At 47.6% G+C, this 25,934-nt stretch overlaps 1 protein-coding gene across 1 annotated transcript in view; it reads right to left on the bottom strand.

Annotated features, from left to right (window-relative positions):
* Positions 1-25,934, bottom strand: part of LOC149444766 (plexin-A1-like) — a 283,982-nt gene that overhangs the window by 125,615 nt on the left and 132,433 nt on the right. Inside the window, exon 9 of the mRNA XM_089654551.1 lies at positions 106-202. Coding sequence (XP_089510677.1) covers positions 106-202 — 97 coding nt within the window. The remainder of the gene's footprint in view (positions 1-105; positions 203-25,934) is intronic.

The following is a 25,934-nucleotide window of genomic DNA, read 5'->3' on the forward strand; positions in this document are numbered from 1 at the left end:
GGGCTGCTCCTCCGGCCCACCCCTTGTCCCAGCCTTAAGCAACAGGGATTGATTTTTGACAAGACTATACATGAAGATGGATGTGCAAGTTCAAAAGACTCTCACCTTGTATGTTCTGAGGATTGTCGATGACAAAATGACCGTTCCAGACCACAGACAGATTGACTGGCAGGTCGCTGATGTCATTCCCCTCATAGTTATACTGCAAGACAAAAGTAACCACAAAGCAATAAGCAAGAGAGAAAAAAAATCCAAAAACTCATAGAAATAGGATAAACCCAACATTTACCTGATAAGTACTTTTATAAAGTTTGGTGTTTAAAGTACAACTAAAGCCAAAACCTTTTCTTTCTCCCCAGATAGAGTAAGGGATTTTTCCCCCATCTGTGTCCCATTGGAATTTCCCTTCACTTCTTTACATCGGGATCCCCCTAACATTGAGGTCCCCACCAGGATCTGCTTCAGAGTCCCCGCTTACATCATAGACCCCCTTACATTGGGGTCCGCATCAGTCTCCCCTCACATCAAGGTTCCCATCAGAGCCTTCCTTATATCAGAGTACTCCTTTACATCAGGGTCCCCCTTAGTCCCCCCTTACATCAAGGCTCCAATCAGAGCCCTCCTTACATCAGGGTCCCCATCAGTCCCCCCTTACATCAAGGCTCCAATCAGAGCCCTCCTTACATCAGGGTCCCCATCAGTCTCCCCTCACATCAAGTTCCCATCAGAGCCTTCCTTATATCAGAGTACTCCTTTACATCAGGGTCCCCCTTAGTACCCCCTTACATCAAGGCCCCAATCAGAGCCCTCCTTACATCAGGGTCCCCATCAGTCCCCCCTTACATCAAGGCTCCAATCAGAGCCCTCCTTATACCAGAGTCGCTCCTTACATCAGGGTCCCCATCAGAAACCCGCTTTACATCAGAAACGAAGACCATAGGTAGCCTCTGCTATCCTTAATCCTCAATCAGTGCACATTGAGGATATGCCAATGACTCTAGCTGCGGGCCATATAAAGTCTTGTAGGGGGCCATATAAAGTCTTGTAGGGGGCCGGATGTGGCCTGCAGGTCGTAGTTTTGAGACCCCTGCTGGTACACTGTCTGCAATTGGCCCATGCACCTGCACGCCTATGTGTCTGCGCAAATGTTGCATCTGCATCCACCTCCATAGGCTGCCAGCGCTCAGCTGGGACAGATACTGACACCAAAACAAACGCCTCCTGCATGCAGTACGGGTGCCAGCGCTTATCCGATTGAGGCCTTATCCAAAACAAAAAAAAAAAAAATTTGCTAGAGTTGGGCTGGGAAAACAACATCAAGTTGTACACAACACTATGGTTTCAATTAATTGCACACATTATTACATTTTCTAAATGACTCATTAGGGCCACATGTCAGCACTAACAAATCACATTAAAAACTTGAAACTCTCAAGCTTCCTCGGCCAAGGGCTAAGGTCACATGCTCTTGGCCGGCAGGAGCACAATGGCTGTTTCAAGTCATGAGAGATTGCAGAAAATGGATTTCAATCAGACAGAACCTGTCTGGTAGACATACGGTCAGACTGGAAACACAGCTATTGAGCAGGAAGCAGAATTTGTGTATATATTGAGCTAATATGGCTTCCTATCATGTGCAATTATTACTAAAACATGGGCAGCACAGTGGATGAATGGTTAGCACTTCCGCGAGCAAGTACTAGGGTCGTTGGTTCAAATCCCAACCACAGCACCACCTGCCTGGAGTTTGCGTGTTCTCCCTGTGCCTGTGTGGGTTTCCTCCGGGTACTCCGGTTTCCTCCCACACTCCAAAGACATGCTGGTAGGTTAATTTGCTCCTGTCTAAACTGGCCCTAGTATGTGTATGTATGAATGTTAGGGATCTTAAATTGCACTCCGCTTGAGGGTTAGGGACTGATGTGACTGTAGTGTGTGTGTGTGTATATATATATATATATATATATATATATATATATATATATATATATATATATATATATATATATATATATATATATATAGAGAGAGAGAGGGAAAGAGAGAGAGAGAGGGAAAGAGAGAGAGAGAGGGAAAGAGAGAGAGAGAGGGAAAGAGAGAGAGAGAGGGAAAGAGGGAGAGAGGGGGAGAGAGAGAGGGAGACGGAGAGGGGGAGAGAGAGGGGGAGAGGGGAGAGAGAAGAGAGGGAAAAGAGAGAGGGGGGGCGGAGAGGGGAGAGAGGGGGGGCGGAGAGGGGGGAGAGGGGGGGCGGAGAGGGGGGAGAGGGGGGGCGGAGAGGGGGGGCGGAGAGGGGGGAGAGGGGGGGCGGAGAGGGGGGAGAGGGAGACGGAGAGAGGGAGAGAGAGGGAGACGGGGAGGGGGAGAGCGAGAGGGAGAAAGAGGGGGGAGGGAGAGAGAGGGGGGGGAGGGAGAGAGAGGGGGGGGAGGGAGAGAGAGGGGGAGGGAGAGAGAGGGGGAGAGGGAGGGAGAGAGAGGGGGAGAGGGAGGGAGAGAGAGGGGGGAGAGGGAGGGAGAGAGAGGGGGGAGAGGGGGGAGGGGGAGAGGGAGAGAGGGGGGGGGGAGATGGAGGGAGAGAGAGGGGGGAGGGAGATGGAGGGAGAGAGAGGGGGGAGGGAGATGGAGGGAGAGAGAGGGGGAGAGGGAGAGGGGGAGAGGGGGAGAGGGGGAGAGGGAGAGAGGGAGACGGAGAGAGGGAGACGGAGAGAGGGAGAGAGAGGGAGACGGAGAGAGGGAGAGAGAGGGAGACGGAGAGAGGGAGAGAGAGGGAGACGGAGAGAGGGAGAGAGAGGGAGACGGAGAGAGAGGGAGACGGAGAGAGGGGGAGACGGAGAGAGAGGGAGACGGAGAGAGAGGGAGACGGAGAGAGAGGGAGACGGAGAGAGGGGGAGACGGAGAGAGGGGGAGAGAGGGAGACGGAGAAAGGGAGAGAGAGAGCGCACTGCGTAAATTGACGGCGCTATATAAGTACCTGAAATAAAAATAAATAAAATAAATAATGGAAAAGCGATAAGGCCTCATACACATGGGTGCCCAGGGCCATACAATGTAAAATCCGGGTGCATTTCCCAGCTTAGAAACCATAGGTGCTGCGTAGAAATGAATAGCTACATGTGTGTAAATGCTGGTATTGGGTAAGTCCGAGTGTATGAACATTCGCCCCCGTATGCAGACTGTTTGCTTCCAGGGTCACATGTCCATACGCAACACGATTATCTATACTAAGCTGATCTCTTTCACATGTTTAGCAAATTATAGACCCCTTTTCAAGCTGATCCCATCTTTCTAGAGAGATGAATACAGATACCCCAGGTAAGAGTTAAAATGGTGAACACTCCGACAAATATAAATTGCTGGGCTTTATATGGTATGACATCACTTCAGATACAGCGAGATACGAATGACCTCTGACCCCTGCACCACTTATTCATGACAAACCTCTTGAAAAGGGCTCAGATTATTAGTCCTGTTATGCCGGATGAGTCAACGTGGAGCATACGGCATTCTGGGGCCGTACTGACAATACAGAGAATACGACTCCCCCCTCCCCCCACTCCGATCTCAACCAAAGTGTCACAGCACGGAGATAAACGGCCTGTTGTATTTACAGCACTGAAATGGCTTCAAATGCTGACTGACAGCTACAAATGAAAATTAAACATCCAAAGAGAAGAAGATAGAAGATAAAAGGGTGAGAGGGGAAGTAATGACTTCAATAGTCACCCAGCGGGAGTCGGGGACTATTTTATGTAAAATGGAGACATAACACAACCCAGTAATGATTTCAGGAAATAATGCAATCCTTTCTGTGAGCAAAAGATTTCCTTGATGTTCCAGAATGCAGATACTTCTAATATTAGGTGTAGTGTAAAGCTTTCCTGGCTCTTCTCCTGCATGAGCCGTGTTGCCATCTTGTGTGGTTGAGGGATGGACAGAGGCATAATATGTAAGAGGTCTGATCCTGCAGAGGACACCAGCAGCTTTCACATGGTAAAAGTATATAGACCAATCATCCATAACAGTATGACCACTGACAGGTAACATTGATTATGTTGGTACAATGGCATATGAAAGTGGGTGGGATATATTAGGCAGCAAGTGAACATGTCGTCCCTGAGGTTGATGTGTTGAAAGCAGAAAAAAAAAACGGACAAGTGTAAGGATTTGAGCGACTATAACAAGGACCAAATTGTAATGGCTGGACAACTGGGTTGGAGAAACTCCAGAACTGCAGGTCTTGTGCGATGTTCCTGGCCCGCAGTGATCAGGACCAACCGAGAGCCAAGGAAAGAAAACCAACAAATTGGAGACAGGGTCATGAGCAGCCAAGGCTCATTGATGCACGTCGGGGGCAGGCTGGACTGTGTAGTCTGATCCAATGGAAGAGCTACTGTAGATCCAATTACTGAAAAAGTGAATGCTGCTTCTGGTAGAAAGGTGTCAGAACACACAGAGAATCGCAGTTTGTTGTGTATATGGGGCTGTGTAGCCACAGACCAGTCAGGGTGCCCATGCTGACCCATGTCCACAGCCAAAAGCGCCTACAATGGGCACATGAGCATCAGAACTGTCCCACAGAGCAACAGAAGAAGGTGGCCTGGTTTGATGAATTTCATTAATAGTTTGAGGAATACAACGGTTAGTTTAAAGTGTTGAGTTGACCTCCAAATTCTCCAGATCTTAATCCAATTGAGCATCTGTGGGATGTGCAGGAAAAACAAGTCTGATCCATGGAGGCCTCACATTGCAATTTGCAGGACTTAAAGATCTGCTACTGAAGGCTTGGTGCCAGATACCACAGTATACCTTCAGAGGTCTCGTAGAGTCCATGCCTCATTGGGTTATGGTGGGTGGTCAGGTGTTATAGATGATCAGTGTAAATGTGTTAGAGTGTATCTAAAGCCACTTTTTTTTACATTTTATAGGTAGTATAGACTTTTTTACATTTAGTGTAGACTATTTTTACACTTAGATGTATTTAGATGAGAGTAGGGTATGGATAAAATCATCTTAGGTTTATTTTATGCTGCCATGTGCTTCCTTCTTTAAAGAAGAATACCAGGCATGGATACTTTTATATAGTTACATTGATCCTGCTTGGAAAAATGGAAGTATGTATATACCATGCCTGTGGAATCCCTCTAGAAGGTGGAAATCCCTGTATGGGCTCCAGTGATCTCTACCAACTTCTAGGTCCTGTGCCAAGCAGCTGCCCATCTGTATTGTGAACACAGGATGTTCACCACCGGGCATGGGTGCTTTGCGTTTTCCCTCATTGACTGCAAAGAGCTCTGATTGGATGAGATGGAGAGTTGGGGCAGTGGCGTCACACTCTCCACCTAGTCCAATCAGAGAATGCTTATCATTCATTGAAAAATGCAAAGTGTTCTTTGAATGGCATCCATGCCCACCGACTGATCTCCTGTGTTCACATGCAGGTGGGTATCCACTCAGCACGGGACCCCGAAGCTAGTGGAGAACACTGGAGTAGCAGTGTCTATACAGAAATTTCCAGCTTCTACAGGGATCCCACAGATATGGGATATACAGTACATCGTTACATTACTCCAAGTTAAAATAATGTAACTATGCAAAATTTATCATACCTGGTGTTCTTCTTTATAGGATGTTTCCTTCCATTCCTGTCCTAAAGACAACACCGGAAGTAAAAGGAAATCTCTTTAAAGTGAGTGAAGTCCCTCAACAGAACTGGCATCCCTATTGAAAGATTCCCCCTCCCCTCGTGTTCCAAGTGAAAACCTAAAATTTTGGCTTGCACTTCACTTTTTGTCCTGATGATGGTCACCAGGATAGGGTGACTCTCACAGACTATGAAGTCTATATTCAATTCTTTTCAGACTCTTAAATCATAAAAAGCCACTGTAGTTCAGGGGGGTTCAAGGGCCCCCTTTGTCGATCCTGTTGAGAAAAGTATGTACTGGACCAGTAATACTGGAAGGATCTAATGAAGGCCTAACCCAAATCTGGAGCGATCATACTAATTACTCCTCAGGATCCCTCCAATTGTATCACTTATCAAGCCCTGATAAAGAGGGACCCTTTAAATCCAGAAACGCGTTGCCTTGTTATGACATAGGAGTCTAAATATATTTAAATCTTGACTTTATATATTCTGCTTTTGGCTCTTTTATTCTTGCAAGTCCCGTCACTGGCAAAGAGCCAACCTTTGGCAATCACTCCTGGGCGAGCTGAGAATCATCCCCTCTATACTGCCTATACTACCTAAATAAGAACAGTTACTACTTTAGGAGATCCAGCACCCCACATCTTTCTTCTATCTCATCAATAAATACCTGACAGTGGTTCTAATTCTTCCTTACTCCAACCAAATACTAGAAAAAAAGCTTTGGCTTTAGATATATTGCAACTGGATGTTTGCATTTTGTGATTCCTTCAGTTGAAGTTCAGCCAGTGTGGACATTTGAAGACGTTCCAGAGCTTTCATTTTAATCCCGGACTGACTACTTACTGTCTTGGAAAAGTATGTAGCCAGTGAAGTCTGGTCTCCCAATCTGCACACTTGTTCCAAATATATGGCTGTGTATTGAAGCAAGCATCAGTATGAAGGGGACTGTCATCTTAAAAAACCAAACTGTCAATGGCAGGGAGAAACAGCCAATAAGATTTCAGCCTTCATGCTTAAGGCAGACAGGAAAGTACAAGAAAGCAGTGGATTGGCTGCTTTGAGTTGCTTAGCAGGTTGCAGTAGGAAATGAAGACAGATCAATTAGATCCTAGATTTTGCAGGACGGCTCTCATTGTGCAGGCCATTGTACTCATCTACCAGAATATGCGCTGCCATTGCTAGCTTAGCTCGGAGCGGGGACATGGGGCAACGGTGGGATTTAGCTGTGAGAGGTCCGACACCAACCTAAGTGAAACTGGCATTTTCAATTTGTACTCTGACATGTCTCATTTGGGACCCCGGGATCTTCAGGAGCCACACAGGCCTGAGGCTGCCGGTCACTTAACGTTCATTTCGCCATCTCCCTTGTCCAGCACAGAAGTATAAAGCCACTATTTACTGACACTGAACATGAGGGCAGGCTAGTCTACAATATTCAGATAATTAAAATTTGGAGCATTCAAAGCAAAACTCCAGGGGAACAGCTAACTATCAAATACATGGTTACCATTTTACCAGCCAAAGGATTTTTAAAGCTCTTCAGTCAGTCTTGTGATTTGCATTAATTTGCAAGTAAAACATTTCAGGATTCTGATTCATATATTAGTCCAATGAATCAGATCCATTGCCTCTGTCCAGTTAGCAGGAAGATGTCCAAGAAATAGAGAAGCTTAAGCAGGAAGAAGAGCAATCTCTGCTAGCGCTGCACTAATATTTTAGAGATTGCAATTCTGGGACTGTTACCTATACCCTGAGTGCCAGCTGCTTTTATTCATTTGGATACATATCATTTTACATATCATATACTGTATTTAGCAGCTCTATTATCTTTTCATATAGAGTGATCTCTCTGACTGTGCAGTGTGGCAAAGGCATGCAAGTCACAAGCTGGACTAAGCAGGGAGTGGCAAAACCTAAACCATTGTATTTTAATTGTGTATTTAGTGGTTTACCTGGAGTTTCCCTATAGGAAAAAAAAATAGAGAAAGAGGGAGAGAAGAGGAAGAGAAACAAGGAGATAAGAAGGAGAAAAGAGGGAGAAAAGAGAGAGAAAGAGAAGGGGCAAGAGAGGAGAGAAAGAGAGAAAAATGAGCATAGAAAGTAGGAGGAAGGAAAAGTGAGAAGAGTAACAAGGGAAAGGAGGGAGAGGAGGAAGGAAAAGAAAAGCAACATGGAAAAGAGCGCGAGGGGAGAAAAAAAGAGGTAAAAGAAAGAAGAGAGGGATGATGTCGAGGAGAAGAGAGAACAGAGGTAGAAAAGGGAAAAAGAGAGGGAGAAGGAGGAGAAGAAGGAGGAGGAGAAGGAGGAGAAGAAGGAGAAGGAGGAGAAGAAGAAGAAGGAGAAGGAGGAGGAGAAGGAGGAGGAGAAGGAGAAGGAGAAGAAGGAGGAGGATAAGGAGGAGGAGAAGTAGGAGGAGGAGAAGTAGGAGGATAAGGAGGAGGAGGAGAAGAGGAGAAGAAGAAGAGGGAGAAGAAGAAGAAGAGGGAGAAGAAGAAGAAGAGGGAGAAGAAGAAGAAGAGGGAGGAGAAGAAGAAGAGGGAGGAGAAGAAGAAGAGGGAGGAGAAGAAGAAGAGGGAGGAGAAGAAGAAGAGGGAGGAGAAGAAGAAGAGGGAGAAGAAGAAGAGGGAGGAGAAGAAGAAGAGGGAGAAGAAGAAGAGGGAGGAGAAGAAGAAGAGGGAGAAGAAGAAGAGGGAGGAGAAGAAGAAGAGGGAGAAGAAGAAAAGGAAGAAGAAGAGGGAGAAGAAGAAAAGGAAGAAGAATAGGGAGAGGAAAAGGGAGAAGAAGAAGAGGGAGAAGAAGAGGGAGAAGAAGAGGGAGAAGAAGAGGGAGAAGAAGAGGGAGAAGAAGAGGGAGAAGAAGAGGGAGAAGAAGAGGGAGAAGAAGAGGGAGAAGAAGGGGGAGAAGAAGAGGGAGAAGAAGAGGGAGAAGAAGAGGGAGAAGAAGAGGGAGAAGAAGAAGGACAAGAAGAAGAAGAAGGACAAGAATAAGAAGAAGCAGGAGAAGAAGAAGAAGAGGGTGAAGAAGAAGAAGAGGGAGAAGAAGAAGAAGAAGAGGGTGAAGAAGAAGAAGAAGAGGGTGAAGAAGAAGAAGAAGAAGAGGGTGAAGAAGAAGAAGAGGGAGAAGGAGAAGAAGAGGGTGAAGAAGAGGAAGAGGGTGAAGAAGAAGAAGAGGGTGAAGAAGAAGAAGAGGGTGAAGAAGAAGAAGAGGGTGAAGAAGAAGAGGGAGAAGAGGAAGAAGAGGGAGAAGAAGAGGAAGAAGAGGAAGAAGAAGAGGGTGAAGAAGAAGAGGGAGAAGAGGAAGAAGAGGGAGAAGAAGAGGAAGAAGAAGAGGAAGAAGAGGAAGAAGAGGGAGAAGAAGAAGAAGAGGGAGAAGAAGAAGAAGAGGGAGAAGAAGAAGAAGAGGGAGGAGAAGAAGAAGAGGGAGGAGAAGAAGAAGAGGGAGGAGAAGAAGAAGAGGGAGGAGAAGAAGAAGAGGGAGAAGAAGAAGAGGGAGGAGAAGAAGAAGAGGGAGAAGAAGAAGAGGGAGGAGAAGAAGAAGAGGGAGAAGAAGAAGAGGGAGGAGAAGAAGAAGAGGGAGAAGAAGAAAAGGAAGAAGAAGAGGGAGAAGAAGAAAAGGAAGAAGAATAGGGAGAGGAAAAGGGAGAAGAAGAAGAGGGAGAAGAAGAGGGAGAAGAAGAGGGAGAAGAAGAGGGAGAAGAAGAGGGAGAAGAAGAGGGAGAAGAAGGGGGAGAAGAAGAGGGAGAAGAAGAGGGAGAAGAAGAGGGAGAAGAAGAAGGACAAGAAGAAGAAGAAGGACAAGAATAAGAAGAAGCAGGAGAAGAAGAAGAAGAGGGTGAAGAAGAAGAAGAGGGAGAAGAAGAAGAAGAAGAGGGTGAAGAAGAAGAAGAAGAGGGTGAAGAAGAAGAAGAAGAAGAGGGTGAAGAAGAAGAAGAGGGAGAAGGAGAAGAAGAGGGTGAAGAAGAGGAAGAGGGTGAAGAAGAAGAAGAGGGTGAAGAAGAAGAAGAGGGTGAAGAAGAAGAGGGAGAAGAGGAAGAAGAGGGAGAAGAAGAGGAAGAAGAGGAAGAAGAAGAGGGTGAAGAAGAAGAGGGAGAAGAGGAAGAAGAGGGAGAAGAAGAGGAAGAAGAAGAGGAAGAAGAGGAAGAAGAGGGAGAAGAAGAGGGAGAGAAAGAGAAGAAGAGGGAGAGAAAGAGAAGAAGAGGGAGAGAAAGAGAAGAGGAGGGAGAGAAAGAGAAGAAGAGGGAGAGAAAGAGAAGAAGAGGGAGAGAAAGAGAAGAAGAGGGAGAGAAAGAGAAAGAAGAAGAAAAAGAGGGAGAAGAAGAAGAGGGAGAAGAAGAAGAGGGAGAAGAAGAAGAGGGAGAAGAAGAAGAGGGAGAAGAAGAAGAGGGAGAAGAAGAAGAGGGAGAAGAGGAAGAGGGAGAAGAAGAAGAGGGAGAAGAAGAAGAGGGAGAAGAAGAAGAGGGAGAAGAAGAAGAGGGAGAAGAAGAGGGAGAAGAAGAAGAGGGAGAAGAAGAGGGAGAAGAAGAGGGAGAAGAAGAGGAAGAAGAGGGAGAGGGACAAGGGGAAGAGGAGAGGGAGAGAGGTAGAAGAAAAGACAGGTAGAAGAGAGGGGTGATGTAGAGGAGAAGAGAGAGGAGAGACGAGAGGGAGAGCAGGGAAGAGACGAGAGGGAGAGCAGGGAAGAGACGAGAGGGAGAGCAGAGGAGAGACAAGAGGGAGAGCAGAGGAGAGACGAGAGGGAGAGCAGAGGAGAGACGAGAGGGAGAGCAGAGGAGAGACGAGAGGGAGAGCAGAGGAGAGACGAGAGGGAGAGCAGAGGAGAGACGAGAGGGAGAGCAGAGGAGAGACGAGAGGGAGAGCAGAGGAGAGACGAGAAGGAGAGCAGAGGAGAGACGAGAGGGAGAGCAGAGGAGAGACGAGAGGGAGAGCAGAGGAGAGACGAGAGGGAGAGCAGAGGAGAGACGAGAGGGAGAGCAGAGGTGAGACGAGAGGGAGAGCAGAGGAGAGACGAGAGGGAGAGCAGAGGAGAGACGAGAGGGAGAGCAGAGGTGAGACGAGAGGGAGAGCAGAGGTGAGACGAGAGGGAGAGCAGAGGTGAGACGAGAGGGAGAGCAGAGGTGAGACGAGAGGGAGAGCAGAGGAGAGACGAGAGGGAGAGCAGAGGAGAGACGAGAGGGAGAGAAGAGGAGAGGCGAGAGGGAGAGCAGAGGAGAGACGAGAGGGAGAGCAGAGGAGAGACGAGAGGGAGAGAAGAGGAGAGGCGAGAGGGAGAGAAGAGGAGAGGCGAGAGGGAGAGCAGAGGAGAGGCGAGAGGGAGAGCAGAGGAGAGACGAGAGGGAGAGCAGAGGAGAGACGAGAGGGAGAGCAGAGGAGAGACGAGAGGGAGAGCAGAGGGGAGAGGAGAGGGAAAGCAGAGGGGAGAGGAGAGGGAAAGCAGAGGGGAGAGGAGAGGGAAAGCAGAGGGGAGAGGAGAGGGAAAGCAGAGGGGAGAGGAGAGGGAAAGTAGAGGGGAGAGGAGAGGGAAAGTAGAGGAGAGAATAGAGGTAGAAGAGAAGACAGGTAAAATAGAAAGATGAGGTGGATTAGAGGAGAGAACAGATGGAGGAGAGGAGAGAGAGAAGAGAGACGAGAGGAGAGAGAGAAGAGAGGCGAGAGGAGAGAGAAGAGAGGAGAGAGAAGAGAGGAGAGAGAAGAGAGGAGAGAGGAGAGAGAAGAGAGAAGAGAGGACAGAGGAGAGAGAAGAGAGGACAGAGGAGAGAGAAGAGAGGACAGAGAAGAGAAAAGAGAGGAGAGGGTAGCCTGCTTAGCACTTACTCTCAATTCCTGTTTTGAAATGAGTTTCTCGAAGATCCCAATCTTACGTTGGGGCTGCCTCATATCAGTAATTAAGGATGGGGCCGCCAATATGCAAATTTGCTGATCTGTAAAATCTTCTTTGGGCTCCATCTGAGCCCATTACCGGTATTAGACGGGGCTACAAAAAGCAAGTTCTATTTTTCATTCATCACCATGGCTATGATCCATCATCGGGTATGATTTGATTTTATTTACCAACAGACCCATAATACCTTAAATCTCCAGAAGAATACCATTCACCATAGGACTGCTTCGCATGAGCAAGGTGGCCACACTTTCCACAACCTGAATTTCTGTGAACACCATTCAGTCACTTCTCTATCTTCTTGGTTTTGATCATCATCCTTTCCACATCCACCTCAGCAAGTTCTCCTCCTGCCAATCAGCTTGCAAAGACAAACACTTCAAGCCTGATTTCAAATTGTAATCTGGTGTGCAGCAATACAACCCTGCAGGTACATTTCAGGTCATCAAACCAAAAAACAAAAAAAATAAAACATGATTTTCGGAGGACGTCAACGAGCTGAAAGTTGGTTTTATGCATTTGCCTGGAGTCTCTCCCCGTCCAGAGAACCATTTCAGCTCAGGGGACGCCGTTCCGGTGTATTGTATTATAACCAAAATGATTTATGACGCCTGTTTATTGAGAAGTTTAAGCGCCCAGCTTTAGCCGTCGTGACGCCGAATGAAATCTTTTTTTCCGTGCCCTACGGTTCCTATTTTTGACGACGTCCTTTAACCCGTTGCTGGCTGAGCTGTCAGTCTCACTTTGCGCAGCACGAGAGGCCCGGCGTTCCGTCATATTAGAAGGTGACAAGCCGTAATTCGGAGATAATGATGCTGCGAATTACTTAGAGAGAGATCGGGCGGGCCAGGAGGTCAAAGCGAATCCTGCCGCTGCGGCTTCCTGCTGTATTATCTGTGGCAGCAAATGAGATTAGGGCCCCCCCTCCCATCCAGGAGCCGGGGATTGCCCCAGCTGACACGTCAACGCGAGCGGATTAACGCAGAGACGCGAGCGGTGTGCAGAGCACCTCGAACCCCCGGGAGCGGATTGGAGAGAGAAGCGTCTGGATGAAAGCAGGAGACTGCAATGCATGAAAATGATACCCGCTGTCGCTTGGCTCACCCCTAACCGCACATGATCGCAACAAATCTCTACTTTTACACCTTCAAAATTAAACCGGCAATTGCATATTGATGTAGATGGAGTTTCAATCTGACCTTCAGCCTTCCCTTCAGTCTTGCACGGTCGTACCGGCTCCTCTCCTGGGCTGAAATTGCTTATTCTAATTTCACTGCAAACTGTGAGATTCTCACAATGTGGGAGAGAAGCTGCAGCAAATTAGAGAGAGCCTTGGCTGGAATACGCCCAGCATCATCTAGATCTTTCCTCCTCAGCCCCACTGTCCCTGGCCTACCCCTTTCATTCGCTGGATTTCAGTTTCTTCAGTCATGGAGTCTCAGGTGTTATTGTAATGGAACCGGACCCCGACTGCACTAGGGTATTTCCGTTAGACTCCCGCTTCCCTGTCCGAACACAGATCCACGGACATCACCGCTGACCACACAAGACGAGACAGCACCAGACTTGAAGGAAACCAGGAGATAGACTGCTTTATTTTAACACAGACACAAGATATATACATTCAAGGGAACAACCCCCCTCCCCGCATAAGGACACAGGGCGGGGCAAACCAAATCCAGCAACAAGAGACATCAGCAGACACCCCCCACCAAGCCTATACACAAACACATACATGCCATAATAGTTTGCTCCCAAGCAAGACACACAATAGAACAATGGGATGCACCACGTGGCAGAAAACAATGAAAAACCCCCTACCCCACCTATACAGGTCTACACAATATCAGGACATTCCACCCTGTACCCCTAACAGGCACAGGGTGACTTACAATAAGAGGAATATGGGGAGCTGAGACAGGGGTACCCCCTCCCCTTCAAGGTGAGCTTGGTTCCATGGGCCCCCCGCCCAAAGTCACTCCCGTCACAGTTATCTATGGCAGTTTGCATGCCAATGCAGAGTGACACCCAGAATATCCATCAATCAAGGCATTTTGATATCTGCATATCTCCCCCTCAAAAGCCAGCCCACTGCTTGCATCATGAGAATAATGATTTGAAGAGCTGGCTACTCGCCTTCCTGAATATTCATCTTTATTAACCTCTTGGCGCCGGCTGCACGCAAATGTGTGGCCTCCCGGCGTCTGGGCCTTTGCATTTGCGTGCAATTAAGAAAAACATATGTGCTGAGAGCGCGCGCCCTGCGCGCCCCCAGCACACATGTCCGGTGCTCACAGAAAGGTCCCGATCTCCTCTAACAATGGAACCCCCAAAGTCCTAAATCTAGGGTGTAGCCCAAGTACAACATCAATAGGTGACTAATGAATATCAAGATATATAAAATAGAATGCACATGAAAAATACAAAATCATATATAACAGTGAAACCCCCAAATTATATCTAGGGTGTACTTAGGTTACACCCTAGATTTAGGACTTTGGGGGTTCCACTGTTGTATATGATTTTCATGTGCATTCTATTCTATATATATATATATATATATATATATTATATACACACACACACATATATACATTATATATATATACACACACACACACACACATACATATATATACACACACACAGACATACATACACACAAACAAACACATACATATTTTTTTTTTTCTCCCCATGATTGTGGAGTTAACCTTTAAATTGATGGGTTTAGTTCCACTTTAACCCTAGGTTCACACTTATGTGGATTTCAGTGCGTTTTCCTGTTTGCAGAAACGCTTTACAGTCCATTGAACATGATTGCCTATGGATCTAGTTCACATCTGTGCGTTTTGAGCCTGTGCGTTTTTTTTTTAAAGGGTCAGGGACTTTTTTTCCTGCAGCTGATTGCGTTTTAGGTGCAACAGACTTCAATGGAACCGCACCAAAAACGCAAGTGTTGCTTTTTTGATGCATTTTTTTTTGCCAATAGGAAAGTATTGCCTTTGATGCGACCGTATTGGGTGCGACTTTGATGCCACTTTACACACTCTGGCACCCAAGTAGCATCAAAATCACATCAAAGTTGCACTACATGAACAGAACTGTCATACTTTTCTATTATCAAAAACAAAAAGTTGCATCAAAGTCAATGCTTTCCTATTGGCAAAAAAAATATGTCAAAGACGCGTGTTCAAAAACGCAAAGCGCTTCAATCGCAACACGCAGAGGCGCGAACCTAGCTTAGATCTTCAGAATTTATTTTTTTTCGCCAATAGGAAAGTATTGATTTTGATGTAACTTCTGACACCCAAAAGGCATGAAAGTAACTTGGCTACAAATTCCTAATGAGGATGCAGAAATATTCCAAACATCTCCTCTACTAACCAACATACAAATAAAACACATGCAGGCTGAGGAGTCATGGAGCCGCACATCTGCAGGAGGCGCCGCCCTGCCTGGAGAGTCCACATCTGCTCCAGATCCATGACGTCAGCGCCTGTGGATGGCGCTCCGCTCACCGGGTTCACTGCTATGGCCTCTCCATGAGATCACTCACAGCGACTCTCCCCACCTAAAGAAAACACGAGTCACACGCCCCTTGGCTTATCCCACACATGGCTGTCGTTAGCGACTTTCACTGGCTTAAAGAGAACCAGAGCTGCCCTGGACATGGCTATTAAAACCATCCATAGGATAAACGGAGGACTTCCAGATCTTCCTGCTCACCGAGTGCTTCCAGAGTTACATGGAAAGAGTTTGAGATTCCGAAAACTTTTATAGAAATAGATTCCTCAACAGTCACAAAGGACAGAAATCTACTTTGCGTGCAACCAAATGCCTCTGCAAACCCAGATATTACCTTGTAAAACCAACAGTGAGATCATCACTGTGCTGGATGTAGCTTGAACAGAGTTGTGGGAGGGGCCTGGCAGACTCCACCCAAACTGTAGAAGGGGGGCGGGGACCGGACCAGTCACCCTGCACATGATGAGAGCAGCAGTGAGCAGTCTTTATTACAGGAAGTCATCGTCTCACACTGGGATTGCTGCACAGATCTGGAAGAAATACACAAACCACACCGAGATTCAACCTCTCTGCTGCAGTTTCACTTTTACATACAGGTTCCCCATGGCGCTCCCAGATTCCTGTGTATAGACAGTGAAAGACATAGCAGACTGATGAGCTCTTCTCTCTGTCACTCTGTACTCTCCTCCTATCCGTGTGATTATTGCACTGCAGTACATCTAATAGGCTTCTTGTGCTGCTTCTTCCTCCCTCTCTGCTGAACAGACTGCTAATCGTCTTCTTTTACAGGTCCTCTCATTCAGTTCTTTTTAATCAGGAAGGCTCGGCATCACATATCAGCTTCACCTAGGGCAGCCTGCAGGCAAATACAGCGTGGCCAGGAACACCCACTCATCCAGACTGACACCCACCCATCAAGGCATTTTGATATTTGTTAGTACTGAGACAGGATGCTGTGATGTTTTCAGGAAGTCATGCACAGCCCCCTGCTGGCCCCTCCCACCAGCCATAATCTACCTGAATTGCATAGAAAAGCACAGAGACCTAGTGATTACATCACCACTATATGTTATGAAAATGGAAAGGTTTTAAAGTGTTACTAAACCCCGGACCCTGCATTCACTATATCCGCTCTCCCCGGACCCTGCATTCACTATATCCGCTCTCCCCGGACCCTGCATTCACTATATCTGGTCTCCCCGGACCCTGCATTCACTATATCCGCTCTCCCCGGACCCTTCATTCACTATATCCGGTCTCTCCAGACCCTTCATTCACTATATCCGGTCTCTCCAGACCCTGCATTCACTATACCCGGTCTCCCCGGACCCTGCATTCACTATATCCGCTCTTCCCGGACCCTGCATTCACTATATCTGGTCTCCCTGGAACCTGCATTCACTATATCTGGTCTCCCCGGACCGCGCATTCACTATATCTGGTCTCCCCGGACCCTGCATTCACTATATCCGGTCTCCTCGGACCCTGCATTGATTATATCTGGTCTCCCCGGACCCTGCATTCACTATATTTGGTCTCCCCGGACCCTGCATTCACTATATCTGGTCTCCCTGGACCCTGCATTCACTATATCTGGTCTCCCAGGACCCCGCATTCACTATATCTGGTCTCCCAGGACCCCGCATTCACTATATCCGGTCTCCCCGGACCCTGCATTCACTATATCTGGACTCCCCGGACCCTGCATTCACTATATCTGGTCTCCCCGGACCCTGCATTCACTATATCTGGACTCCCCGGACCCTGCATTCACTATATCCGGTCTCCCCGGACCCTGCATTCACTATATCTGGACTCCCCGGACCCTGCATTCACTATATCCGGTCTCCCCGGACCCTGCATTCACTATATCCGGTCTCCCCCAGACCCTGCATTCACTATATCCGGTCTCCCCGGACCCTGCATTCACTATATCCGGTCTCCCCGGACCCTGCATTCACTATATCTGGTCTCCCCCAGACCCTGCATTCACTATATCCGGTCTCCCCGGACCCTGCATTCACTATATCCGGTCTCCCCGGACCCTGCATTCACTATATCTGGACTCCCCGGACCCTGCATTCACTATATCCGGTCTCCCACAGTACACACAACATGGAAATGAAATTATTTTTGTAAATATAAACTGCTAAACACCTTTTCTCATCAGCAGTCTTGTGACTTCTATCAGCGTCCAACCGAGCACTGGTTACAGCTTGTAAGTGTTTTCATCCTCCTCTGACTGTCCTATAAGGCTGCAGGACCCCTGACGCTCTGTCTGGACAGTGCTGATTGGCCCTGTGCTGATCACATGCACCTTCCCCAAAAAAAAAAAAAACTCTCTAGCAATACACACCAAACACAGCATGTGCAGAGTGCCTCCTAGAGCTCTGTACTATCAGCAGATGGATTGGGGACAGTAGAAGGGGAGGATCAGAGAATACAGGATCAAACTGCCTTTTTTACACAATGCAGAGGTTTAATCCCTCAGGTTCCACATTACAGCATGCTTTACTGCATATACAGACTGATTTTACTGTTGTGGGTTTAGTAACACTTTAACGCCTTAGTTACGTTGATGAGGTGGAAAGGAGGAACCCATGGAAGGCAATATGTAAGCAGATCAAACTTAGGCAAGGATCCCATCCCTTGTATGCGGACGACCACTAGAGGGCGAATCTAAAATCTGTATCTGAAATAACAACGGAACGGCAACGGAACGCATAAAAGTCAAATAAAAGTTATCAAAAATCAAACAATATTTTTACTACAAAACACCATATTGTGCTTCTAATACAGACTGGGTCCGCGGAAGGGGCAGGGGCTTTGCTCGGCAGAGGACACTGCGGCATCGACCCTCATAAATGCTCCGGTAAATGTTCCAGATGGTCTCCGGAGAATATTTCTTACTACAAGCAGATTTTACAGGAAATTCTTCCTTCCATTAACGTGTGCAAGTCAACAAAACAACATTCCACACCTGAATATACTAATCATCGGCCAGGATGGAGGCATTAAGCAAAGCATAGTATGTTATGTCTCAAAAAAAAAAAAATAAAGCACTTAAACCACGACATGATGAGCGGCGGAAACTGGGACGGAGCGCGGTCGGGGAAAATTAAATGTACTGAAAGGTGGGGGGGGGGGGGGGGGAGATGAATAATTTAAACCATCAACTCCATCCTATTCTATATTGATTGTTATTGAGGAACTGAGGCAGCGATCGTCATTCACAAAACGCCTCCGTCATCGGCTTTGTGCGTCTACAAGAAAACTCTGCTGTGCGAAGGACTTGGCACGTGTGATCGTCGGCTCCATCTGCTGGACATAAGGCAGCATTTTCCTGATTGCCGTATTTATTTAGAATTGCACACTATAGCCACTAGATGGAGCTGATGATCATTGGAAAGTAACATATTAGACACATTATGGGAAGTTCTTGCCCTCCCCCCCCCCCCAAAAAAAAAAAAATCAGCTTTAACCTCCCCGGTGGTATGATTCTTTCCGATTTTTTGTGCTGAAAGCGGTACATTTTTTTGCATGGAAATATGTAGTTTTTTTATTGTAGGCTGTAATTTTTAGGAATAACTCACTGAAATCTGTCCGAACAAGAGTCTAGTAAACATCCCGGGTATGATAAAACTTGAAACACGAAATCATAAATAATAATTTAATAAATAATCATAAAAAATAATAATAATAAATTTAATTCAATAATATAATCAAACCAAAAACACTGAAATTTGAAATACAGAGGCAAATTCGCACATTGCTGAGCAAAGTCGCAGAATCGTTTTCAGTGTCTGATGAGGAATTTCCCCCACGAATCATTATCACTCAATTCTGCAAGTGGTTCTGATTTACTATCGCTGTTCTCTAGCCGGGATAAAACCGATTTTGACCTAAAGGGATGCTTTTTGGACGCCATGGACGTTTCTCAGTTTCCAGGCAGAAAAAACAGTAAAAATGCAGGCAGGGCGCCGGACAAAGCACTCGGGACAAAATGTATGTGAAATGGATTGAAACAGCAATGACAGCAAAAATGACATTTTTTAAAAATTTCAAATTTGCCGCCGGTTCCGGCGCCCGTACGTCCCGACGTCACAGGGACCGGAACACAGAAGCCGGATGCCAGCATCAGCCGGAGGAGATGGCCGGGGACGCTGCAGGGGACACATCGTGGGAGCGAAGGACAAGGTAAGTGCTGCAGGGACCCCCTGAGCAACGCCACATTGTAAGCCCGAGTGTAGCTCGGGGTTACCGCTTTTGGTACTCAAATTTTACCCCGAGCTACACTCGGGAATACCGCCAGGAAGGTTAAGGGCCAGTTCACACTACAAAACCTGTGGTGCATTCCGGATACGTTTTTTTGCTTGCAGTTCACACCACCAAATGCAGCGTTTTACTGTTTTTTCTGCACCGGAAACCGAATGGAACTGACTGCACTGGTGTGAACTGGTGTGGGCCATTGGAATACATGGAAAACACGGTGCATGCATTTCTTATTGAGAAAAAAAAATGCACTGAACTGCCTCTTTTGTGAACTAGCCCTAAGGGTGGGATCACACTATAGAAACATGGATGTGTGTTTTTGATGCATTGTTGGTGCGTTCTGGTGCATTTGTGATGCGTTCCGGGGCATTTTTCCCCTTCTCTTTCTTCGATTTAAATAAGGACGTGTACACTCCAGTGTCTCTGGGGGCAGCCCTCTTGATAGAGGCAGGGCTTTGCTTCCTTTTGTCAGAGCTGATGACTGGTGGGGGAATATTCAAGCAGCAGCAGGAGAGGTGGAGGAAGCACAGATCCAGAAAATGGATGAAGCAGAAGCAGGGAGATACTTGCACTTGGGGTTCTCAAGTACAGTTTTCTTTCCAGTAGGGAGAACGGTGTGCATGCATTTCTGAAGGAGAAAAAGAACGCACTGGACTGCATCTAGGGAGAACTAGCCCTATGGGATGGATCACACTATAGAAACGTGGATGTGTGTTTTTGATGCATTTGTGACGCGTTCCGATGCATTTTTTTCCTTCTCTTTCTTCAAATTTTATTAAGGACATGTACTCTCCAGTGCGTTTTACCGTGTTCCAGTACAGTTTTCTGCAGGGAAAATGCAGCCTGTTCTACTTTTTTTTATGCAACCGGAACGCACTGGAACTGCATACACTGATGTGAACGATGACATTGACAACCACATAACCTACTTTCTGTGCAATTTGGATACAGAAAAAAAAGCAACTGAAACGCATGGAGTGTGAACTGGCCCTAAGGGTATTGAAAACAAAAGTAAAATCATGATATCGAACATCATTTTTAGTAGCTTTAACCCAGCAGCTCTTATTAAAATAATCACTGGAGATCCTGCCATCAAGGTCCTTATGCAGGCACATCCAGTTAGGGGATGACAACGCTCTGCCCCCATCTCTCAACTGTACTTGTGTGTTGTCACCCAGGCTTCTGATGGAGACCACAAGTGGCAGATTCAACAACTCCTCACTGCCTGTCAAATGCTCTCTGAAGAGCGATCCGAATGAGGATCACCCTTCAGAGATCAAAGCCAGCTTGAACAAGTCTTTAGAGATCTCACCTCTCACTTCCTACCTCAATTCCTTGGGTCGGAGCTCCCTTTTAAATCAATATTTTGTGCTGCTCCCATGAGGAAAATTATGGGAAGAACCCCGCCCAGAAGACCACGAATGAGGATCACTCTTCAGAGATCAAAGCCAGCTTGAACAAGTCTTTAGAGATCTCACCTCTCACTTCCTATCTCAATTCCTTGGATCGGAGCTCCCTTTTAAACCGATATTTTGTGCTGTTCCCATGAGGAAAATTATGGGAAGAACCCCGGCTCAGAAGACCCCACTTTACTCCACTGTCAGCACTCCATGAAAAGCACAAGCGGTTCAATTTAGCTGATTAAATATGGCGATAAATTCATTTTTGGCAGGGAGAAGAGCTGACTTGGTAGGGGGGGAAACATTCTTCTTTTCAGCATCTTTTAATAAAAGGGGGAGACAGAAGTTAAAAATAAATATCAACAAATTAAATGCATTATTGTGATTTAGCGGCTTTTATGTCGTGTTTACCAGATGTGTCTCCAGAATTAATTTCAGGATTTATCTTCGATGCCGCTACAAAAAAGCAGATAGGTGCCAACATGGATTTATGTGTAACGCTGGAGGGGGAGTACAAGGGAGGGAAACTAGGAGAGAGAAGAAGAGAAAAGAGAAAGAGAAAAGAACAGAAGAAGAGAAAGGAAAAGAAAAGAAAAGAAAAAGAGACAGGAAAAGAAGAAGAGACAGGAAAAGAAGAAGAGACAGGAAAAGAAGAAGAGACAGGAAAAGAAGAAGAGACAGGAAAAGAAGAAGAGAAAGGAAAAGAAGAAGAGGAGAGAAAAGAGAAAGGAAAAGAAGAAGAGAAAGGAAAAGAAGAAGAGGAGAGAAAAGAAGAAGAGGAGAGAAAAGAAGAAGAGGAGAGAAAAGAAGAAGAGGAGAGAAAAGAAGAAGAGAAAGGAAAAGAAGAAGAGGAGAGAAAAGAAGAAGAGAAAGGAAAAGAAGAAGAGGAGAGAAAAGAGAAAGGAAAAGAAGAAGAGAAAGGAAAAGAAGAAGAGGAGAGAAAAGAAGAAGAGAAAAGAAGAAGAGAAAAGAAAAGAAGAAGAGAAAAGAAAAAAAAAGAAGAAGAAAAAAAGAAGAAGAGAAAAGAAGAGAAAGGAAAAGAAGAAGAGAAAAGAAGAAGAAGAGAAAGGAAAAGAAGAAGAGTAGAGAAAAGAAGAATAGAAAGGAAAAGTAAAGAAGAGAAAAGAAAAGAAGTAGAGAAAAGAAGAGAGGAAATAAGAAAAAAAAAATACAACAACGAAGGGAAGAGGGCAAGACAGAGAAAGTGCACAAAACAGTTAAAAAAAAAATGGCTTGCAAGATGGTAAAGCTGACCTCCAGCCTTCCCTTTAGTCTTGCACAGCTGTACCGCCTCCTCTCCTGGACTGAAATAACTTGACTGCACACTGTGAGCTTCTCATAATGTGCATTAGAAGCAGCAGCAAATCAGATAGAACCCGCCTCATTTCCTGGCTGGAGGACATCCAGCGTTATTTAGCCTTTTCCTCTCCAGCCTGGCTGTCCCTCACTCGCCCCTTTTGTTCGTTGCATTTCAGTTCTTTCAATCCTGGAGGCTCAGTGATATGTGGGTGTTACTTTGGGCAGCCTAAATACAAATACACTGCTCAAAAAAATGAAAGGAACACTTAGAAACCACATCAGATCTCAATGGGGAGGGAGGGGGAGGGGGAGAGGGAGGGAGGGAGGAGGGGGAGAGGGAGGGAGGGAGGAGGGGGAGAGGGAGGGAGGGAGGAGGGGAAGAGGGAGGGAGGGAGGAGGGGGAGAGGGAGGGAGGGAGGAGGGGGAGAGGGAGGGAGGGAGGAGGGGGAGAGGGAGGGAGGGAGGAGGGGGAGAGGGAGGGAGGGAGGGGAGAGGGAGGGAGGGGAGAGGGAGGGAGGGAGGGAGGAGGGAGGGAGGGAGGAGGGAGGGAGGGAGGGAGGAGGGAGGGAGGGGAGGGAGGAGGGGGAGAGGGAGGAGGGGGAGAGGGAGGGAGGGAGGGAGGGAGGAGGGGGAGAGGGAGGGAGGGAGGGAGGGAGGAGGGGGAGAGGGAGGGAGGAGGGGGAGAGGGAGGGAGGAGGGGGAGAGGGAGGGAGGAGGGGGAGAGGGAGGGAGGGAGGGAGGAGGGGGAGAGGGAGGGGGAGAGAAGGAGGGAGGGAGGAGGGGGAGAGAGGGAGCGAGCGATGGAGGGGGGAGAGAGGGAGCGAGCGATGGAGGGAGGGAGCGAGCGATGGAGGGGGAGAGAGGGAGCGAGCGATGGAGGGGGAGAGAGGGAGGGAGCGAGGGAGGGAGCGATGGAGCGATACAGGGAGGGAGCGAGCGATAGAGGGAGGGAGCGAGCGATAGAGGGAGGGAGCGAGCAGCGATAGAGGGAGGGAGGGAGCGAGCGATAGAGAGAGGGAGGGAGCGAGCGATAGAGAGAGGGAGGGAGCGAGCGATAGAGAGAGGGAGGGAGCGATAGAGGGAGGGAGCGATAGAGGGAGGGAGCGATAGAGGGAGGGAGGGAACGATAGAGGGAGGGAGGGAGGGAGGGAACGAGGGAGGGAACGATGGAGGGAACGATGGAGGGAACGATGGAGGGAACGATGGAGGGAGGGAGGGAGGGAACGATGGAGGGAGGGAGGGAGGGAACGATGGAGGGAGGGAGGGAGGGAGGGAACGATGGAGGGAGGGAGGGAGGGAGGGAACGATGGAGGGAGGGAGGGAGGGAACGATGGAGGGAGGGAGGGAGGGAGGGAACGATGGAGGGAGGGAGGGAGGGAGGGAACGATGGAGGGAGGGAACGATAGAGGGAGGGAGGGAGGGAACGATAGAGGGAGGGAGGGAGGGAACGATAGAGGGAGGGAGGGAGGGAACGATAGAGGGAGCGATAGAGGGAGGGAGCGAGCGAGCGAGGGAGGGAGCGAGCGAGGGAGGGAGCGAGCGAGGGAGCGAGCGAGGGAGGGAGCGAGCGAGGGAGCGAGCGAGGGAGGGAGCGAGCGATAGAGGGAGGGAGTGATAGAGGGAGTGATAGAGAGAGGGAGGGAGTGATAGAGGGAGGGAGCGAGCGATAGAGGGAGGGAGCGAGCGATAGAGGGAGGGAGCGAGCGAGCGTTAGAGGGGGGAGCGATAGAGGGATGGATGGATAAAGAGAAGGAGGGAGGGGTGGAGGAATGGATGAAAAAAGGAATGGAGGGAGGGATGGATGAAGTGAGGGTGGGAGGGGTGGACAAATGCATGAATAGAAGGAGGGAGAGATAAACAAAGCAAGTGAGGGAGGGATGGATAAATGGAAGGGATGGGAGAGGTAGGGATGGATAGATCAATGAGAGATAGATTAGGAAAATAAAACCTAACAGATTACATGATAGGACAGACAAAGAGACAGGCAGATAATAGATAGAGCCCCCAAGCCCCAGAGGACTCTCATGCAGCTGTACAGATACTAGGTCCACCCTTGCTCCTCTCAGCCCTCTGCCCACCTCGACCAATTGAGGTCTACCATTTAAAGCCTGTAAATCCCATCATTTGACATCCATACACTGTAGCATTCAATATATATATATATGTATGAACAAACGTCTGTATGAAATACGGCAATTAAAACAAGGAAGACAATACCAGAGGTGGTTACATAGTATATATTTTATATCTCAGACCCAGAAAAGGACATTTCTGAAGAATGAGGTTGGGGAGTTGGACCCAATGAAGGATGCCTGGGAGCCGTACAATTTATTCTGAGTGTTACATACACATTTGATGTACAGAATGCTGATGAATGATTCTATAACAAAGGTAAAAAATAAAAGGTGAAAAGAGAAGTGTTCTCTCGGTATGTAGCCAAAGGCGCACGCAGCAGCCATCCTGCCATCACCCTCTAGGTACCCACAGTACCCAGCGCAGGGCTGGATGCGGCTCTCCTCTCCGGTACACATATACACATGTGTGCGCTCGTTCTCCTCTGCAGCTGATGACCTCGGCTCCTTGTGAGCTCGACTGGGGCCGGCGGTAGCGTACAGGGTGTCTCTGCGGAGCCCGGCTGCAATTCATCATCATTTTATCTGCACAAATTTAATTGGATCCTATCAAATTCTCCTGATTCTCCCTCCTCACTTTCAAACGCGGCTGCAAGCAAGATAAATGTGACGGCCGCATCGAGAGGGAGAAAAGAGAGAGAAGGGGGAGTGAGTGCGGTGGTGGTGGGGGGAGTAACGAGGTCTTGACGAAATTGGTGTTTTGTTTTTTTTTTTTTGTGTCTTCGAGAAATAGGCAGGAAAAAGAAAAACAAAGCCTCGCTTAGTAAATTCAACTGACGCAGGTGAAGGTACATTTTAAAGAGTTAAAGTCTCTAGTTAGATTTTGCAGGCGTAACAATTTATTTCTAATGAAAGACAGCTCTGCATCTGGGAAAGGATTTAATGACAACTGTTGATCTCAAAATGCTAATTTCCTGGTTGTCTCTGGCTTCAACATGTTGTCTCCATGACACCATTTGTAAGGTCTGGAACAGGGGGTCTCCAAACTTTCGAAATAACGGGCCAGTTTAATGTCACTTAGACACCGGTGGAGCCAAATTGTGGCCTTGTGGAGTGGAAAAAAAACTTCCACAGGGCCTTTGGTCAGGAGGAGGAGGAACAGTGGTCCATCCCTTGTATCAGTGGGAGGAATATTGTCCCATCAGTGGTATCAGTAGGAGGAATAGTGCCCCATCATTGGTATCAGTGGGAGGAATATTGTCCCATCAGTGGTATTAGTGGGAGGAATAGAGCCCCATTGGTGGTATCAGTGGGAGGAATAGTGCCCCATCATTAATATCAGTGGGAGGAATATTGTCCCATCGGTGGTATCAGTGGGAAGAATAGAGCCCCATCGGTGATATCAATGGGAGGAATATTGTCCCATCGGTGGTATCGGTGGGAGGAATAGAGCCCCATCGGTGATATCAATGGGAGGAATAGAGCCCCATCGGTGAGATCAATGGGAGGAATAGAGCCCCATCAGTGGTATTAGTGGGAGGAATAGTGCCCCATCATTGGTGTCAGTGGAAGGAATAGTGCCCCATCACTGGTGTCAGTGGAAGGAATAGTGCCCCATCACTGGTGTCAGTTGAAGGAATAGTGCCCCATCGTTGGTATCAGTGGAAGGAATAGCGCCCCAATGCTGGTATCAGAGGGAGGAATAATGCCCCATCATTGTGTCACTGGGAGGAATAGTTCCCCATCATTGGTATCAGAGGGAGTAAAGGTGCCCCATTGTTGGTACCAGAGGGAGGAATGGTGCCCCATCATTGCTGTCGCTGGTAGGTATAGCGTCCCATCATT

The sequence above is a fragment of the Staurois parvus genome, unplaced genomic scaffold, assembly GCF_062004578.1.
Source record: "Staurois parvus isolate SC_StPar_1 unplaced genomic scaffold, SC_StPar_1.0 ptg000777l, whole genome shotgun sequence".
In the NCBI taxonomy this organism is placed as follows: Eukaryota; Metazoa; Chordata; class Amphibia; order Anura; family Ranidae; genus Staurois; species Staurois parvus.